Source organism: Limanda limanda, chromosome 14 (genome assembly GCF_963576545.1).
Source record: "Limanda limanda chromosome 14, fLimLim1.1, whole genome shotgun sequence".
Taxonomy (NCBI): Eukaryota; Metazoa; Chordata; class Actinopteri; order Pleuronectiformes; family Pleuronectidae; genus Limanda; species Limanda limanda.
Genome location: NC_083649.1, coordinates 14553367 through 14574381, shown reverse-complemented (window position 1 = coordinate 14574381; position 21015 = coordinate 14553367). Strand labels below are relative to the sequence as shown.

General features: G+C 41.7%; 2 protein-coding genes across 2 annotated transcripts; both read left to right on the top strand.

The window, feature by feature from the left end:
- Nucleotides 1–1091: 1091 nt before the first annotated feature.
- On the top strand, nt 1092–2712 carry snrnp35 (small nuclear ribonucleoprotein 35 (U11/U12)). The gene has a single exon (XM_061086170.1). It carries the CDS (start codon nt 1159–1161, stop codon nt 1861–1863), a length of 705 nt encoding a protein of 234 aa, XP_060942153.1. The 5' UTR covers nt 1092–1158; the 3' UTR covers nt 1864–2712.
- Nucleotides 2713–6922: 4210 nt separating this feature from the next.
- On the top strand, nt 6923–20962 carry arhgap42a (Rho GTPase activating protein 42a). The gene is made up of 24 exons (XM_061086324.1): nt 6923–7447; nt 9631–9726; nt 9821–9882; nt 12151–12222; nt 13599–13700; nt 13803–13913; nt 14413–14517; nt 14992–15121; nt 15225–15325; nt 15672–15781; nt 15939–16017; nt 16229–16268; nt 16407–16469; nt 16558–16632; nt 16717–16801; nt 16888–16946; nt 17045–17150; nt 17770–17929; nt 18046–18196; nt 18618–19352; nt 19487–19646; nt 19903–19974; nt 20119–20198; nt 20417–20962. Exons 1-24 carry the CDS (start codon nt 7294–7296, stop codon nt 20503–20505), a joined length of 2997 nt encoding a protein of 998 aa, XP_060942307.1. The 5' UTR covers nt 6923–7293; the 3' UTR covers nt 20506–20962.
- Nucleotides 20963–21015: the final 53 nt, after the last annotated feature.

Below are 21015 nucleotides of genomic sequence, written 5' to 3'. Positions count from 1 at the left end.
ATTTTTATTTTTTTATTTATGATTTTAGTTTTATAAATGTGTGAAGGTCAAATTCACCAAGAGAAAGGTGTTCCATGCTGTCTCAAATGTGGAGTTATTCCTAAATCAAAATGGCAGAACGCACATACCAGACGAACAAGCCCTAGAATTAACCACAGGTTAAACAGGAAATGCTGCCTTGACATGTAGTAACATTAAAAGATGACATTTAAGTGTTGTCATTTGGTTTTCAGCAAGCTTGCATGGATAGGACTCCAGAGCTGGAACATTTTAATGAAACGGAACCATCATCAATATTGCTAATAACTGATATTACTTAATAATTAATATTACTTAATAACTTAAATCCAAATGTCTTCTCTAACAGGGGATATTGGTCCAACATGCTATTACTTGCAGCAGTAAAGCAGATATGATTACTTTATTGGGGCAACACATTTGTGAGGAATAAATTGACAAAATACTTTGCCCAAAGTCAAGATTGAACCTTCACACTTCACTTTTCAGCAGATGCAGATAAGAAGTCTCAACTGTGTCGGAGATGAAATCCTATCAGCTTCTTTGCTCTCATGTGGAGGTCCATCCTCATAACAACTAGCAAGAGGGGCTTGAGTTGGGATGGTTATGTGAAATTTCATTACAACTTTGTAATTCAAATAATCACGACGTGCAGACCTTTAAATATATTGTATGACTGGGTCAGAGGACAGTTTCTGGTGAAAAGGCAGGTATATATGGAGTGTATATTATTTGTAGATTGCAATATGAGCTCTGATTATTTAATGAAATAATTTTCGTAAAGTGCCTCTACCAAGACAATTCGTGATTTGAACTCCATGACAAATGTTATGTTTTTGTTGTTACTCTAGATATAATATATATCAAACACGGCAAATAGCGAGACCTATATCTTTATTTGAGTATAATTACAAATTTGTTACCGTACAGGTAATAATTTTGACGCCGTCTGTCCACAGCGTTGGTGGTTAAACTGGTTTCAACCATAGACTGTGAGTAGGAACTATTATAATGCGATGGACAGGGGCTTGTTTCACCACGGGGTGTTTTTGTGGACGGACGCACAGCTCCCGGTTCCTTAGAGGGAACACTGGAACTCATGTACGAAAGGAAACGCTTGTAGCTTCGTTTCGGGTAAAAATGGTTGACTGGAATCCCATAGCCAAGGTGTACGACCCGCTCAAAGCTGGCAGCATCGACGGGACGGACCTGGAGCCGCACGACCGGGCGGTGTGGAGGGCTATGAGTGCCCGATACAAGCCCAACAAGGGGGTCGCCGGAGATCCGCTGCTCATTGCTTTCGTGTCTCGTTTGAACCCCGAGACCACCGAGGAGAAGCTGCACGAGGTCTTCTCCAAGTACGGAGACATCCAGCGGCTCCGGCTGGTCCGGGACATCGTCACGGGCTTCTCCAAGAGATACGCCTTCATCGAGTACAAGGAGGAGCGCTCCGTGCTCCGGGCCCGCCGGGACGCCAACAAACTGGTGGTGGACCAGTACGAGTTGTTCGTGGACTTCGAGCAGGAGAGGACCCTGAAGGGCTGGGTCCCGCGGCGGCTCGGCGGCGGCCAGGGAGGGAAGAAGGAGTCCGGGCAGCTGCGGTTCGGCGGCAGGGACAGGCCGTTCCGTAAACCCATCAACCTCGCCGTGGGTCTGGTGCAGGACCGGGGAGGTGGAGGCAGGGAGTGGGAGAGACATGGGGCGAGAGACAGGGAGGACCGGGACAGGGACCGACACAGGGAGGGGGACTGGGGAAGCAGAGGGAGCAGAGATGACCGGGACAGAGGCAGAGAGAGGGACGACCGCAGGTACCGGGACAGGAGCAGGCACCGGGACAGGAGGTGATACCGTGACTCTCACCTTGATGGCGATAAAACCAAACCAAGAAGAAGACTGTCCCCTGGTCCATGTGCAGCCTGTGACAGATGTTCAGCCCAGCTGCTGCAGCTCCTCGAATGTGAAGTCAAGAAGGCAGTGGAAGAAGGTTGTACTGATGAGGTTTGCACAGGCTGGGACATGTATGGCAGGTTGTCAGTTTAACTTCTCTGTGTCATACAGACTTTAAACTGATGAGGACATTTGAAGGCATCATATGTGGTAGAACCCACTGATGAGCATTTTGTGCTACGCTTGTTCTATGCTCAAGAGATTGTTACTTTAGTTTAAGTTACTAAATATGTCCTATTGTTCTATTTTTCATTGTTGGCATTCACTCTTTTGCAATCTATTGCTATTTCTGGCACTAGCAATGTTGCTAAATACCATCAAGCAAATGCAGAGGCCACCAATAAGAATTATTAAAGGTGAAACTGCATTAGTTACAATTAAGGTTTGATTTTCGTTCTTGGCCAATGGAGGTTGTTGTTTTTCGGACATGTTCCAAACCACACAAAAACAAAAACACTTATAACTTTAAAATACAAGAAATCGTGTCCAGACCATAGACTGACTAAAAAAGAAGGACGACAATACAGCTTCCTAAAAGTGAAGCCAAATCATCTTGATTGCCCCCTGGTGGCTGGCTGGACAAGGACAAAACAGCATCTATATGTGGAATATTTTACCTTCATTTCTGTATAACATGTGAAGATGTGTCGTTTCTCTTTTTTTGCAGCCTGTGGTAGAGACAAAAGCTGAATAAGAATGTGCTGGATGTCACTTTTAAAGTGTGATATAAAACTCATCAAACTCTCAGTGCTGTGGAGTTTTATTGCAGCTGTTTGATCCCTGATCCTGCCCACAGAGGCAGGTCATGTTTCAGGTATGGGTCATCGAGAGGATTGTTTTCTCTCAAGCTGACCGCAGGTACGTCTGAACGCATCAATATAAACTCTAAAGGTCTTTTATCAGATTAGGTCTTATCCAGTGACTTACACACCAGGCTGTGGAATCATTGGTCCATTAGGTCTTCAGATTTCACTGCTGGGAAATTCATCATTTGTTGCCCGAAAGGAAATTGATCCCAAGAAAACAGTTTGTGCTCAGAAGAACTGATTCCTCAGTAACACTGATGCAACAGGGAAAACAACACGCATACCTCACTTCTTTTTCACCCCAATCATGTCTAAGCTGAGTAAGATTAAAATCACGGGTGACAGCGTAGCTCACCAGTTGGCAACAAACTAAAAAATAAGAACCCATAAAACTAGTATGTTTTTCACCTCTTCGTAAATCCAGTTTATTGCTGTATTGGTATTATGTGATTATGAAATCATCACCGGGACAAACTTGGATTCATGGCAACACAATGACATTTTACAATAAAAATAGCAAACAGAAAATGTTACAAGCTGTCTGGGGTGACAAGCTGATTTCTTACATATGGTAGCGACTTTCTTTCAGAAGCCATGTTGGGTTGTCAGGACGGGGCTGCTTTCAGTCCGTTTGCCCGGCATACCTGGGGTTCATGTTGGGCCAACCAGCGTACGTCTCTCTTTGAACTGTGTTAAACTCGATCCTGTGAACCAAAACACATAGACACTAATGAACTGTTCTCTACACAATGCTAAAGTACACTGTGGTGTTAGGATAGCTCTCTCCAACCTGAAGGCCGGGTTGATGCCAATGTTGTCCGGCTGCGGGAGGGCGGGTGTTCGCCTCCTGCGGCAGGAGGACTGAGGAGGGAAATCCGTCTGATACTGAGACTGCATCTCTGCTGTATCTTGTTCAATTTTCACGGCTGTCTCCCCCTCCCCTGGTTCCCTGTCCCTGCTGCTGTTTCCTCTTCCTGTTTGTCTCGAGGCTGGGGGATGAGGACAGTGTGACTCCTGCTGTGTGCTCTGTGTGGTATGGCTTCCTGAAGGTATTCATGAACTTGTTAAATGGTTTCTATTTCAACACAGATTTGAAATGTCCCATGAAACAACAAGTCTTTCTGTCTTGGGAAACCACATCCATAAAAATATATGTATAAATTCAAAACTTATAACATTTCAAACACTTAGTTGAAGACTTAATTTCTTCGATGTTCTTAATACCATATAATTCCTAAATATGAACATTGTTATTTATCTTGTATCATATATCCAGTTGTTAAATGGAACACTGTCACACCATTTGTTGTGTAATGTTTCATTTTAACTCATCCAGTATTATCTCACTAAAATGACAGTGTATTAATTATTTTAAGATACAATTGATTCAACTTTTAAATGACAGAAAAAAACATCATAAATCAATTTTCGTCACATGAACTTCTCCAAAACACCCTTTCATGTATATGACACACAACACACTGCCGGGCATGTCTACTGTCAACACTGAAACAACAGTCGCTGTTTATCTCAAAACAAATATGATATGATAGAGTTTACATTGCGACCTTTGCCTCTGTCTGGTCGTGGGACGGGCCTGGAGCAGAACGCCTCTTGTGACGTGGTCTCCATCTTAGCGGGAGTGTCCGGGTAGAGGAGGAATCCTGGGGAGGTCAGGACGTAACAAAGACGGTGAAAAGTGCTTTCGTAAGGGGAAAAACTTTTCTGTATTTAACTAGTGTGCATGTTTAACACGAAACAGTATTAAGAACTTATAATAAGTAATTGTTATTTTCAAATATTTATAATTATAATAATTATATTGAATGCCATTTCCAATTTACACATTGTCCCCGCTGTAATAATCTTACTTAATATTTACTGAATGGCTTGCAATCAGACTTTTTTATTCAGAATGTTTGTAATCTTAGTTTAACTTAAAGAAGAAGAAAAATATTGTTTTTCTTTTATTTACATTCTTTCTATATTCTTTATGTTGTCTTATCTTGTATTATTGAAGTTGTGAACAAACGTGATCCACAACATATCTGATCACAATGTTTTAGGTCTGTTGATGTTATGATCAACTGATTGTTTACACAAATACACTAGCAGACTAGAAACAAGATAGATCAAACAGAAAATAATGTCCAATACAACACAATATGTACAATACGAAAGGTCATAATACTTGTTTGACAAAATAAAATATTGATTGCGTTGTTGGTGATGATCCCAAAACATCACCAACACCGCTCGCGACCTTTACCTGCCACAGACGGCAGCTCCCCTCTGTAGGGTCGACCACGCAGAAGGAATTCGTGGCGACGTGGTTGTTGTGGGTTGGCATTTTGGATGAACATTTTGTCTCTCGGCTCCTGAATGTCTTGTCGGCTCACTGGCATCGCCAGCAGCTCTCAATCTTTGGTGTTGGATGCAAAAATACTGTAAAAATGACCAAAGGTTTATTGTGTTCAGTCACAGATAGTAGTTGTATTTAAAAATTGTACAATGAGAAAAGATATCGACTGTGTTGCTTACCTTATATGAGATGTACTTCTGCAGTTTCCCTATACCATCTATGTGTGACCATGTGTGCCAGGCATTATATAGAGTGGAAAGTTGTTTACTACAGTAGTCATGGCTTCCTATTCTTCTACAGCCAGAGACAGTGGTTACCAACTGAGACAATAAAGCACCAACAGAGAGCTGAAGCTTTGCAGTGGCCGCTTGCACAGTTTTTAAAAAAGGGAACATAATCCAAGAGACTGGCACTTCTCAGCGAGTAAGAAATACTGAGCTAAGCCTAGTTTCTGAGGAAACATGTCTAAATCACATCTTGCATCAGTGATGTACAGTTTGTACCGTAGCAAGTACAGCGCTGATAAAGTAAAACAGACTGCAGTTGTGTAAAGTCAAACACGCCAAGTTGTCAGAAAAGAGAGAAAACATGTTTATTAAGTGGTTGCCCCGAAGCATTTGGGCAGCACTCAGTAATGCTCTGAGCTGCCTGGTTTCCAACTGGAACAAATACCAACTATAATTCTTTCTCATCGGAGGCTCTGGTTGAGCCTGTTTCTTCTCAGCAGGGAACATTATACTTGTGAAAAGGGGAGTAATGACCTTATCTACCACAGTTTCACAATCGTGTGTGCAAATAGTTATTTTGTCTTGCTATGTAGTTTGTACAAGGACAGTTCACAGTCAGATAACAGTAAGAAATGGTTTATATGTCTATATTTTAAACAGTTTCTAAATTAGGTCCAGTGTCTTGGATTAAGGTGGAAGTGATCTATTGGCAGAAATTGTATGTACAATAATCCTAGTGATGTTTTCACTGGTGTGTTTCAATAAAATTGTACAAATTGTTGTTTTCTTTACCCCAGAAAGAGCCATTTATATTTAAATACTTTATATTTAGAGGGAGTGGGTCCTCTCTACAGAGGCCGCCATGTTATTTACAGCAGCCAAAACTGGACAAGCTCAACCCCTTTTGAGTTTTTATGAAAACTGAAGGTTTCAACGGGTTCTGTTAGATGTTTGGGAAGGTAGGGTGAGCTGAGGGGTATTCAACTGCAATTCACCACAAGATGTCACCAAATTTGACACACTGAACCTCTAAAACCAATGTGAAAATTCTTTGCCACACTTTAAACTTACACACATGGGTACCATATATGTAGGTGAATTTGATCTGATTAAATTGTGGTGTTGCTGCATATTTTTTTACATATCAAAAGAGGTACAACAGATTCCTGTTGTAATGTTAGCTTTTAGATTTCTGGGGGGCCTTGGTCTGCCATGAGGTCTGCTGGTACGAACAATGTCTGTGTTTATACTGGAAAAGGTCCTACACAGGTAATAAAACGATAGCACACGCACACTATCCATATATGGATATACTTATATATTTATATATAAATAATAAACGTGGATATATGTTTAAACTCACACACATATAAATATGTTAATAGAGAGAGAACTTGCTTAACTTTAAACACAGTCCAGCTAATGTAAAAAGTTTTTTGGGGGGAATTATTCTTATTTGGCAAACTTATTTTATCGCGCGCCAGCAGGAGTCACCCGTTCCCATAGTAACAGGGCTACAGTGGGAGCCTTGTGTGGCTCGCTGCAGCTGTGTGACGTAGGATCCTGGCTGCAGCTGCTTTGTTTGTGGCGGCGGAGGTTTCGCGTTTCTCCCGGGAAAAAGTTTCTCACAAGTCAGAGCGACTTTATACTTGAACACTTCATTGAAAAGGTGAGGAGAGCAGAGGGAGGGGTGGCTCGTCGTGTAGCCTATGAGGCCGAGAGAACGCGTCTGTGTCCGGGGCTCTGCTGGGATCCAGTGTCCGGAAGTTCTGTGGGGAAAAAAAAGTGAGAGCGGCATGACAAAAAGGAGCTGGAACAAAGTTCTGACCAGACGTCCCCGAGCGCAGTGAGACTCCGGCTCGTCCTCCCGTGGATCCGCAGCAGAGGAGCCGGCGCTTTACTCATCTGACCCCGGGGAGAGTGAAGTCTAGCGATGGGTCTGCCGACGCTGGAGTTCAGTGATTCGTTCCTGGACAGTCCGGAGTTCAGGGAGCGACTGCAGTGCCATGAGATCGAGCTGGAGCGAACCAACAGGTTTATCAAAGACCTGATCAAAGACGGGAACATGCTCATATCTGCCCTCAGAAGTAAGTAGAGATCTGTGGAATCCACGGTGCATTACACTGAGAATCTCAGCCTGATAACAGAGGGCAGCCCGAGGCCATCAGTTCAGACAGGGTGGTGAGTTTAGTCTACTCTCTCACACTGACCTGGGCTTCATGGTGGGAACAGCACTGTTAATGACACAGTTATAGTGTTAAACATACAATCTCACAACTACACTTGGCTTTGGGGCATTGTCTGACAAAGACCTATTTACAAAGCTTCAGTTTAATTTCCCAACTTACTTTATAGTTTTCTTATTACCAATTATCGAGAAGGGATTTAAGGTTGCATCCCACTTTGCCTGGATTCGTAGTTTCTTATCAACATTTACAACTATAGATTTATAACTTATAAATAGAGCTTGACTAACTGTTGGTCTATGCGTAAGACTCAACGAAGTTGTACAAAGATCAGTAAAAGGTTAAATGTATCATTAAAAATGTTAAAGTTCAGAAGTTGCCATTTGGTTGTTTGAGTAAAGACATGTGCATCATTGGTATAGCTTTATGGAATCTAAGGGCACTGTTGGGCCTTGGCAGAGGAATGCGCTGTAAGATAATAAACCAGGGATGGATCTGAAATGTATCAGAGACCATAGATTGTTCTGTACCTTCTGTAGAGCTGGCTGTTAACCGCTGCTCAACCTGATGGGGACTCTCATATTCTATTTCTTTTGATCAGGTTTAAGCTCAGACACACAGCCTGTGGTTCCTTTGACTCACATGCTGGTTGAATACATTAGCGTGTACCACACACACAAGTTGCCGTGTCACACTAATACACCATCGCCACAGAAATATGATATAGCCATGATGTGGTGCTGTTGTTATTTGAGGCCAACATTCATTACCTTTACTGACTGGAATTTCTGTTGTCATTGGAAAGTCTTTTCTAGATCTGGTGCTGTCAGTGTTTTCATCTCACATGTGTTTGTGTTATTCCAGCAAAGGGGATTTTCAATTCTATCGAACAACAATGTCATAAAAATAACACCAACTAAAACAGTTCAGCATCTCAAAACTGAACCAAGCTAAATCAGTTTGTAGTCTGCTGTACATTAGAAGTATAGGAACTCAATGCAGTTCATATTTTAAATATCAATAATTAAGGACAACAGCTATGGTCTTACTGATAGCAATTAAGCTTTTATTTTATAATAGTGAATAGCTTTCAAAAATTATAACTCTGTGTCTAGTTTCATGCATCGGACTTGACTGCAGTTCTGTTTTGCTGATCTCCAGGCAGTGATCTTGTCTAAACTGTTACTGAATCACATTTTAATGGTTTAAGTGTAAGTGCACAATGCAGCACTGTGATTAAAATAGTGCCTTACAGCAGCTGGCAAACCTGCTGCATTGTGGTGCCAAGTGTTGATGCACCACCGAGTGAAAGGGAGTGTTAAACTGTTATTGGAGGGTTGTTTGGACACATAAACACAGATTTTGGCGAGTCAGTGTAAGTGGCGTTTACTGCAGGGCGTGTCAGTTTGTTTTCATGCGACTCTGACACCTCATGTCCCTGCGGTGGTGTCAACTTATTACAGGAGGGAAAAAGTGATGTCACCTTTAGCTTTGTAGGGAAATAGCATCGACTGAATATAGAGATGAATACCATGAGAATGCCCAAAATTGAAGCCACATCAAGTGGATCACCCTCTGGTGGCAGGCTGCGTGTAGGTAATAAACCCTGCCTCCTCCATGTTAGTGGATGGGAATTGGACCAAACAAAAAACTTAAACAACACATCAAATTTATTAAATCAAGTTTGATTTATATGTCGCCATAAAATGGGTTGAAACATAATCGACAATTGAGACCGACTCGCGATTGTTTGGTGTGTGTATTGGTGCAGCACCTCCACAAAATCACTGCTGCATAAACTCGAAATGACGTCGAAAGTGCAAGATGGTGGCCCCCCACATCTGGAACCTTTTGATTTGAATTTTGTACTGTGGGAAGAAGTGGTGACGTGTCTTCTATCTGCATCTACAGTCTATGCCAAATAGTAGTACAACATTGTGTTGAACCACAATGTTGTTGACGCACAATGTAGTGCAATCTCATGCAAATAGCATTATTGTCCATTATGAGGGAATGAGTGGTGGAAATAACTTGTTGTACCTGCTTTAAGTGACTGATTGAAATTCTCTCTGTGTTTCTACCAGGTCTTTCTCTTGCTGTTCAGCGGTTCTCTCAGTCTCTCCAGGAGTTCCAGTTTGAATGTACTGGGGATGCTGAGACTGATGATGAGGTCAATATTGGTGAGTTGAAAATAAAACACTAAGAGCTGAAACTGCAACATGTGTAAAATATTATCAGTCTTCCCAGATTTTAAATGTAAAATGTCTTTTACAGCTCAGTCCTTGAAGGAGTTCTCTCAGCTCTTGAGCACCATGGAAGAGGAGAGAAAACGACTAGTAAGACTAAACTGCTGTGTACTTAGGGTGTGTGTGTGTGTGTGTGTGTGTGTGTGTGTGTGTGTGTGTGTTAGAGAGAGAGAGAGAGCGAGAGGTCTTTGTGTTGTACATTTTAAAGGGCTGTTGGTACAAGTTTCAATGTATTTTTTACATGGTCTTTATACTTCTAATACTTCTTAATTCTTCAAAACGTAATTAATTAATAATAAAGCATATTACACTATATATTAATGAAAAAAATGCTTTAGACGTTCTCTGTACACTATATTTATCTGTATGAAACTGAGAAATGTAGTCTGTCGGGAACAGAAACTAAAGACTTCTGAAGGACCTCAGTTGGGAGTTACATGGAGAAGGATTCTCAGTCTAGGAATCGTATCTTGTTGATCTGAGTTTACCATTCAACCAAAAACCCTTCTCACCCACATTGTTGTCAACGAAGTCCAACCCAACATTTTCTTTTGTCCACCAGTAGTGGTGCACCCTCTTTAACTCTGCTTTATCTGCATGAATCTGCCTCCACTCTCAACAAGTGAAAGTAATCGTTTTTGTCAGTAGCCCTCACTCCATGAATCACACCTGCTTCCTCATGCCTGTGCCTTGAACTGGTTTCCCCACAAGTCTGATTCACGCATTTTGTAGAGAAACAACATCTTGTGCCAGCAGTCAGTCTCCATAGTGATTCTGAGAAAAACGTCTTTGACTCAGAGCCACTCCAACAACCAGAGAGGCCTTTGTGTGTGGGAGTGATTGGACTCTGGCACAGCCTTTGTGCAGGCTAGCCCCCATACATGTGCAATGTATGTGCAGGTATGCTAACTGGGCTGAGTATATGGTGCGCAGTGTGTGTGTGTGTGTGTATGGTCTGGTTACAGAGGAAGAACCATGTGGAACCTATTCTGCCAATTCCCCTGTGAGACTGAGTACAGCTCTGACTGCTTGGGAAACTCCATAAAAGGGTCCTGTGTGTGTTTGTCTGCTCCCCCCCCCCCCCCTCTCTCCCTCTCTCTCTCTCTCTCTCTCTCTCTCTCTCTCTCTCTCTCCCTCTCCCTCTCTTTGTGTGTCTGCTGGAGTGGCACCTCTGCTACAGCACCGCTGACACATCTTATTAAGTTAAAGGGCAATTCCAGCAAATGGATTCCTCTGAAATACCTGTTTGACCTGAGAGGACTATTGTAGAAATTCGACAATGCCCCTCATTCTTTTAGTTTTAAGTTTCATCCTGCTTATTGTTATGTGCTTTAAAAAAAACATACAAAGAAATCAGGCCTTTTTGTGGCTACTGGTGCAGCACTAAACCCAAGTAATGATGCAGGGCTGGGAAGTTATTTAGACTGTAGTGCTTAAATCAACAGGACAGAACAAAGCAAGACATGACCAAGACGTGCAGTATGTAGACTCATGACTAAAGAGGACCCAGGCTTAATATAAACACCAGACTTCTGATAACAGCTCTGTCAAACCTCAACATCAACCGTATGTTTCCAGTACACATCGTACAGTCCGCTCCAAAATATTATTACAATTGCTTTATACTTGATATGGCTGGTGGATTATTTGATTTAAAAAATACTTGGAGCATTTAATTGCATGAAGCTTGCTCCCAGTTAACTCAAATACTGGACAAGATAAATAGAATAAGTTAAACTTTTTTTTTATCCTTTGTACCCATACACAACTTCATGATGGATTAAAATCTTGTTAGAGATAAATATATGTAACAATCCTTCTTTAAAATATCTAAATACGACTAGACCTATGTCATATATTTGTTGACTTGTGTACTTTAAACCCCTAATTTTAAACAAGATAATAGGATGTTTCTTTTGGGGCAAAAGACATGTTTCTTCCCTTCCACTGGCTTTAGTAGTTACTCACAATGGATCCGTTCGCTGCCTAACGTTAATAAAACCTCTATACATTACATCATCCATTAACCCAATGGTTGAAACGACTTCAACTCCCACGATCCCACACTGCTTCCCGCCATCATCAAACTAGGTATTTTGTTAATGTTTTGATTGAGAGACCCCTTGCGATCCCAGTTATGTAATTTACGTTTGAATGTCTTCATTTGAAATGTTTTGAAACCCTGAGTGATACACTGGAAGTTTGACGTTGAATTTGATCGTCAGTGTCAACATCTGCCCATGAAGGAAACTAAAGTCAATAAAGTCATTACCGTGACTGAACTAATTTCTCTTTTCATTGCTGGTTTTAGTATTTAGTGTTTTGCCACCCTGACCTGACTTGTTTTTTTCGGCTCAGATCCAGAACGCGGATGACGTGCTGATCTCACCGCTCGAGAGGTTTCGTAAGGAGCAGATTGGAGCTGTTAAGGTAAATATCTGCACTTGTTGGAATTAACGCTTTAAATAAAAGGAGCACATTTGATTCCCATACTTCACACAGTCTCTGTTCTGCTTTTAACCAGGCCGGTCTGTGAAGATCATTACTCATTTGTTATATAGCACTGTGGGTGGTGAGCAGACAGATTATCCCGCTCTGGTCTGGTCCCAGTCACCCTCTCAGTCAGTGGTCAGAGAATCCAATTTGTTCAGATAAACGATGCATCTCAGTCCGGTGTCAGTAGCAGGGTCATGGGAACGGACGCTGGGAGACAAGACAGGGGCCGCGTTGCAGACAGACACAGTTGAACTCGGTGAGGCAATGTAAATACAAACTGAGTCTGGTGTCTGGTTTCAGCAGCTGTCTCAGATCTAATGATTCCATTTTTTCTCATTGTCTTTTCTTTGTATACTTCTGTATTTTTATACACTTACAGAAGTAGAAGCAGAGATATCAGTCTCGAGTCAAAGGCAGCGTTTGGAAAATAGAACTGGTCGCAGCTCAAACTAATAAAATCAAAGGACCCTGCTTATGCAAGTGACTCCTCAGCCTGCAGAATGTAGCAGGAGAGTGTGAACAGTTAACCCTCACACTGATGTCATTGAACAGGAAGGAAGAGTTTGGACATGTGCAGTTTTAGAAAAGAGCTGTTGTCCTAACTATTTTGTCAGAGTCTCTTTATTTAGATTATTAATGGTCCCACTGTATTTAGTCATAACTCCGATCTGGAATGTTTGTTCAGTCCAAAATTCTACGGAACTTGTGAAGAATCAGACACAGGACGTGGTGGGTGGATATTTAGAGGAATGCGGTGATCCCACTGCAGATTTGTGGAAATGTGATATTTTGAGGCACACCAGCAGCAAGTCTTTTGGTCAGCGGGTCACACCACAGCTGTGGTCCAAACTACACAATGTCTTAACAACCATCGGCCGAATTCACATGAAATTTGTTTGTGGCCACTGGTCTCCCGACGGGATAAATCTGGCTGTGTTGCTGAGCCTGTGATGTTTCCCCTGGCGTTTGTGATTCAGAGTGAAATATCTTGACAGTAATGGGATGGATTTCCTTCATGCAAATAGTTGAATTAAGATCAGAGAGAACAGAACCCGAAATATTTTTTGGCAGCCGATGCCCTTATTGAGTAAAAGATCTTCAATAGCACTATATATGGCTGATATATATATAGAGTAATGATTACTGCGATGTCATTATCAAAACCTTATAATTGGGAAATGTGATTCAGGCTTGATGTTATACAGTTCAACGATAAAATGGATCATAAATAACTATCAGTAAAAGACGTTTATTATCAGATGTAAAAGTTCACAAGCCATCTGCTCATGTCCTCCCCCTGTCTGTACCAGGATGGAAAGAAGCAGTTTGACAAAGAGACAGAAAGGTACTACTCTGTCCTGGAGAAACACCTCAGTCTGTCCTCCAAGAAGAAGGAATCCCAGCTGCACGAGGTGAACTGTCCAGCTCCTACTAAACAAACACACCTAGTTCCTCCCACATGTGTTAGATAACATTAAGTAGTGTATGTGTGTTGTGGCTGTTTTTTGTTGCAGGCTGACTCCCAGATGAGTAAGGACAGGCAGGTTTTTTATGATGCCTCACTGCAGTATGTGTTCAAGATCCAAGAAGTGCAGGAGAGAAAGAAGTTTGAATTTGTAGAGCCGGTAAGTTCACAGATATGCATACAATAATATACCTTCTGTTATTATTATATGTTTTTATGTTGCTTTTGTTCAGGTGAAAAGGGTATTTTCAAGTTGGGATGCAGATTTAATTTGCAGTACATGATGTTTGGTCAGGACCAGCAGTTTTCCTCCTGCTGAGAGTTGTGTACGTGCAGACAAGATCATGGAAAGGCAGCTACATGCTACAAACAGTATTTGGCCTGTGATACAAATGTTTTATTGATACATATCAGTAAAGCCCACTTCCTGTTGCTGTTGCAGCAGTCCCCACTCTAAGACCTCTTCCGCCAGACAGAGAGGGGAACTCTTTGTAGTAAAGTAAACAAGGGTAGAATAACCAAACTATAAGCAGCGTCTGGTTTTGTTTGGTCCGACAGAGACTATTTTGACTGATTGAGCCGATGACTGACGATCATTCTTTTGTAATCATCTCAGCACGTAACATTTTTTCCTGTTGATTTCTCCCTTTGCTCTTCAGCTATTAGCTTTCCTGCAGGGTTTGTTTACATTCTACCACGAGGGCTATGAGCTGGCCAGTGAGTTTGAACCCTATAAGCAGCAGCTTCAGTTCAACCTGCAGAATGTGAGTATGTGTTTAATGCAAACTTCAAGCTTGAATCTGGGTCTGAAATCACTTGTGAGAGACATTTTTGCTGAGATTATGCTTTTATTTTGTCTATCTGCCTCTTAAGAGAAAGTGATAGGTCTTCATTTTTTTCTTTAATAATTTCTGGGGAATTTATTTACTTTCGCATTTAGTTTTTTGCAAAATCATGGTTTGGGGTCTCAAGTATTTTTTCTTTTCTTTTTGGATGAAAGTAGACACTGTTAAAAATGCAAATGAGAAAAGGATGCACAGCTTGGATTTACAAAATATTGTCTAAGATATCCTTCATTACAGTTTACAATGTAGTAACTTACTCAGCTTGACTAAGTAATCATTCACTGTTTAACTTTCTATTTTTTTTTTTTATTAACGACAAGATAAAAACTTCACTGCTTGTATGTTTGAAAGCCTCCCCTCAATGCAGTTTTTATGTATATGTTTATCGTTCAGGCTCGCAATAACTTTGAAAGTACACGTGCTGAGGTTGAGAGGCTGATGAAGAGGATCCGATCAGCAGAAGAAGACTTCCAAGCCCCCAGTTGTTTCACCATCGAGGGATATCTGTATATCCAGGAGAAACGTGAGATGCACAGAAATCATCGTGTCCCCTCTCTCTCTCTGTCTCTTTTCTCGCTTACGCAAACTCAAGTGCTTCTGCGTGAAAACATGTGTCCAAATTCCAGGTCCCTTGGGCAGTGTGTGGACCAGATACTACTGCACGTATGAGAAAAGCTCCAAGATGTTCACCATGAGCAACACAGAGACCAGACCAGCCAGCAGACAGGTGAGCTGGCAGCACAGACAAACAACTACACCAGTGTTGATAAATGTTTGTAGCCCATTAAAAAAAAAAATTGTTTGTAAAGATTTACTATGAAAATAGTCTTGAGCAGACCTGACGTATGTTATTGTCCTATGTTAATGTAGTTTTAAAAAACATTCAAAAAATGTGTGGGAATACAACTGGCCTGCAAATGTGTTGCAGCTTCTCGTAAGCATTTGAATAAGAAAGCTAAGGGGTTTTTAACTGATATTTTAGTAGAGTTTCATCTATCCAGTTTCTTTGCAACAATATAATCTTTAAATATCAAATACCAAACACATTTTGGAAACACGTCTCTCTTTAACAGAATGGCGTGATTAACGGCGCACCAGAGATGTTCCGTCTGCGCTCGTGTGTCAGGAGGAAGACTGATTCCATCGATAAGCGTTTCTGCTTTGACATCGAGGTGGTGGAGAGGTGAGAGGGGAAGATGACTGAGAGTCTATAATATATAAACTAAGTACTTGTTACTACTGAAAACTCTCTCTCTCTCTCTCTCTCTCTCTCTCTCTCTACCTCTCTCTCTCTCTCTCTCTCTCTCGCTCTCTTTCTCTCTCTCTTTCTCTCTCTGCAGACATGGCGTCATCACCCTGCAAGCTGTCTCTGAGGCCAACAGGCGCCTGTGGATGGAGGCAATGGATGGAAAAGAACCTGTATGAAAACACTATATTCATTATTAAATAATTAAGTATCAGGGAAATGTAGTCTGCACAGAAAAGGTGCAACAGACTTGCACTGCAGCTAGGCGTCATGATGTAATGGTTGTCAATGACACCTTACAGCATTGGAAAGTAGATTACATTAGTTTACGTTATACTTTTGATTTAATGTTTAACACAATAAAATTTGAATTCCTTTCTGCAGATCTACACTCTTCCTTCTTTACTTAGCAAAAAGGAGGAGAGTAAGTACCCTGATTCATTCTGTTATTAAATTGTACATTTGATTCAGCACAGCAGAAATTCATAAATTTATCGATTTCTATTATTATTCCTTAAATGCACAGGAAATTAATGTAATGTTTGTTTGTGTTTTTAAACAGCATTTCTCAATGCGGCCGGCTTAAACTTTGTTAAGAAGTGTATTGAGCTGGTGGAAAGCAGAGGTAAAATGATCAAGTCAATTCATGTTGGTTCCGCTTCCAGGCTGTTTATTTACCTGGTGTGTAAAAACATGTCTGTCTGTGTTTGTAGGCATCAACACGCTGGGACTGTATAGAACCGGAGGAGTCAACTCCAAAGTGCAGCGGCTGATGACAAGTGTGTTTGGTAAGAGGATTGATGAACGGTTTCAAACTGTGAATTCAAAATGTGTCACTGCTGGTGAATCATGAAGTCTCCCCTTTCCTGTAGCTGCCTCGGCTCCCTCTGACATGCTGCTGGACGCAGACGCCTGGGACAACAAGACCATCACCAGCGGGCTTAAGAATTATTTCAGGTTACATACTTTACAATGCTAAAATGTATTTTTTTTAATTACTTCTACTTAATTATGAATTTATGATTTTTTTTTTGTAAATCCAGGTGTCTGGCAGAACCAGTACTGACCTACAGGCTGCATAAAGAGTTCATCAAGGCTGCAAGTAAGATCTTACACTTTAAAAACACAAAGTTCATGCTTAATGACAAAAGCCTCTCGCCCTATCAGCTCTAAATCATAAGCTTCTCCTTGCTTTCACAGAGTATGATGATCATAAATACAGAGTGAGAGCTATTCATGCTCTTGTTCACAAACTACCAGAAAAAAACAGAGTGATGTTGGACCTCCTCACCAAACACCTCCGCAAGTAAGTACACAATAGTCGGACAATTCAAATAAGTGTTTATTGCAGCAGCAGAAGATAGTTTGAGTTTGACATCCAACTTCCTGACTCCTCCAGATATGATTATATTGATATTATGGAGAGAACTCGAGTTGACTGCTTGAACTAGCTTCCATGCATCGCTCCATATGCTCTTGTTTTTTGATTTAACTCAAATGTTCCTTCAGCTCTGAGAGGATCCTATTTTCCTAAAAACTAATTTGAGACTGCGGTCACCCCCTTATATCCTTTTTTTTGTTTCTAGTACATCTGACAGCTGTAGGTAAAGTGAGCAGGCAAATTTTAGACCAGTTATATATCACAATGAAACAATGAAAAACATTCATGAAAGGTTCTCAGCCAAGGTGTAGTGAAGTTTGCTTTAGCTGAACAAATCAAATCAGAAATGTATTAACATGCTTAAAGATAAATAGGGCGAACATGTGGTGAAACACAGGTTGCGATTTGATGTTAAATTGTAAAAGCAGTTTTAATTTACAATTTTTCAAGTACTTTTTCTTATTTCCCGGTGACATGGGCTAGGACATGTTCAAAAGTGTGTGTGTGTGTGTGTGTGTGTGTGTGTGTGTGTGTTTGTGTGCAGGGTTTCCTCTCACAGTGACCAGAACCTGATGACCGTGTCCAACCTGGCAATGATCTTTGGCCCCACGTTGATGAGGTCACAGGAAGAGACCGTGGCCGCCATGATGAATATCAAGTTTCAGAACATTGTGGTGGAGATAATCATTGAAAACCATGACAAGGTACGCTTGCACGTTGACACCTTTCACACACACTCACAAGTATGTACCAATACAGTCTATGGTATGCACGTGAACACAAACCGCTAACAGACATGCATACTGTATGCTCCTGCCAGATATTTGGGGAGGCCCCGGACCTGTCGGTGCCGTTACCTCAGGCTTCGTCCTCTCGAGCGACTCCTCGGAGGAACAAGGCCATCTGCCTTTCATCAGGAAAGAGGAAGGCTCGTCTCTACTCTCCTGCCCTCTGCCTGGCTGACAATGACAGTGAGTAAATCCGTGGAGAATAGTAACTTAGTACATTTACTCAAGTACTGTGCTGAAATGAAATTTTTTAGTACTTAACGTAGTGTTTCCATTTTATGCTACCTTAACTTCGGTTCTGCAACTTTTCAGTGATAAATATTGTAGTTTTTACCCCATTTGTTTGACTGGTTAAAATTTTATATTAAAAGACATATTATACAATACATTACTCTATTAATGTCTGAACTGGTTTCCCACCTTTGCCTTAAGTGATTTCACGTCAGCTCTATTTAGTGTATTTAAATAAATCCTAAAATTATTTAATGTGCTGATTATTATATCTTATTAGCTTAAATGCTTGACTATAATCAAAACACAAATGACTGAATGGGCTAGAGAGCAGGAGTTTTATTATATGATGTGTTTTCATGTCTCCCTCCAGGTGACACGTTTAGCAGCAGCCCCAGCACGACTCCGAGGGGCAGCCAAGAGTCTCTGTCCTCACACTCCTCTGAAAAGAATGGCTTGTTTCAGACCTCTCCTCTGTCCTCTCCTGCTGCTGAGGCCAGCTCATCCTCCCCGGCCCCTACATCTCCCCCTACATCCCCCCCTACATCCCCCCCTACATCTCCCCCTGCCTCTCCCCCTGCAGCTCCCACCGATTCCCACGTCCACATTTCCTCAAACGAGCAGCAGCAGAAACGTCGGGCAGACAGCGCTGCATCCCCTCACCTCACTCCTTCCTCTTCCTGGACGTCCTCGCAGCTCACTCCTGTCCAGCAGACTTCCTCTGTGTCCTCTTCCATGTCCTCTTTAGTCTCTGCAGAGAGGACCTTGTCTGTCAAAGGAAACTCCACTGCATCCTTGTCTTCTGTTAAAGAGTCGAGATCTCCCTCCCGAGCCTCCACATCCAGCGCCGTGGAGGGCGCCTCCTCTCTCACGCCGGGTCAACCTGTTCAGAGGGCATCGTCCATCTCCTCTCTGAAGAGCGTCCATTCAGTGGATGAAATGAATGCACCCAGCAACTCCTCCACCCTCACAGAAACCAAAGTGACGGACTCTACCTCACGCAGGACTGCCTACAGGATGGCCTCCTCCTCCTCTTCCTCCTCCTCTTCGTTGTTTCCCTACCAACTTTCCACTTCCTCCTCTCTCACATCCCTGCACATCTCCGAGGGTGCGTACAATTCTGAGGAAGTTGCTGAAACGCTGCAATTAGGCAATTGTATTAAATGTGCTGACGGGGTGAAGAGCTTAAACATCTATTATGTAGCTGCATGTCCAGGTCTGATTTATCCTGTTTTATTGCAGATTACAAAAGCTGTCATGGATCGGTTCAGAGTCTCATGTCGCTTGACCCACAAGGCGCGAAACCTTCACGCAAACCCTCACATGTCCGCTATGGCTCCGATGTGACTGCCAAACACTCTGCGACCATATCCAGCAATGGCTACCAGAGACCTGGATCCCTGTGAGTATCAGACATGAACGTTCTCTAAGAATCGACATTTATGTGTTTGACCAGAGAAAAATACATTGTTTGATTTTTAACTAGATTTAAACTGTGTAATCATTGGTCTGATGGGTGATTACATCGTTCTGATTAGCTAAATACCTGCCTGTATTATTTTAGAATAAAGCTGTTTAATTGTTTTGATGCTGAGTGCGTGTTTTCAACATGTCCACTCTCGCAGTATTTAAAGCTTTGTACTGTTTGTGTGTCATAGACTGTCAGTCAGACTGCCACAGCGTGAGAGCTCAGTCTTCTCCTCAGCGTTGGACATTTGTTCCTCAGGAAGGTACGTTGATTTACGACGTTGTTTTTCAGTTCTGAAGTTGTCATTGATATGTGAAGTTTACACATAGTAAAACACACTCAAAGTTCCCCTTTAACTCATGTTCTAAAGCGCTGTTTTTACTGATAATGTTTTTTTGTTTCTTAGGGAAGCAAAAGCTCTTTACTCCTGTGAAGCAGAGCACAGCCATGAGCTCAGTTTTCCACAGGGGGCGCTGTTCTCAAACGGTAAGAAAACCACCCACACATCTCATCTCCTCAGGAAGCTTGGGTTCCATTAACATGTGTTTTTCCACATGATGTATCCAGATACAGATCGTATTTTAATGCCAAGTTAAAGTGTTACTAGGTGTTCTTGTAGTCACATAGATGTGTTTGATACATTTCTGTGTGTTGAGATGATTGTGAGTCATAACATGCTGAGTTGTGTGTGTTTGTTGGCGCAGTGTACCCGTCTGTGGAACCAGGTTGGCTTCAGGCGACGTACAATGGCAGAACAGGTCTCATACCTGAAAACTACATCACCTACTTCTGACGAAGCTGATGATGTCATCCCCACATCACAGAATAAAGACCTAGCATAGCCTTTAGGGATCCACGGTGTGTCCAGTGACACTGTGCTGATGATTGTAGATAATATAATATATTTATCTTGTAACTGTGACAGTGTGTATGTCAGACTACTGTGGCTGTATCTGGATGATGTGTGTATCTGACTACTATAACCTAACCATGTTATTAAGCAGCTTATAATACAGTAGATGTCAATCAGTGTCTTTTATATTATATGCTACATGTAAGGTACTGTACCTGTAAACAGTATTTTTTCTATTAATCTTCATAACTTATGTCTGTAAATAATCATATATATGTTATAACTTGAAGTATTTACTTGTCTGTGCTGCAGCAGAATGAATCCTGCCATAACGCCCTCCTCCAGCTGCGTGTCAGATTTCATGCCGTCTAAATAAAGGACGACTATTTTCCTAAAAGATGCCCCTTTATGTTTGTAGATTCAGTTCATGTTAAGTCATATAGTGTGTGA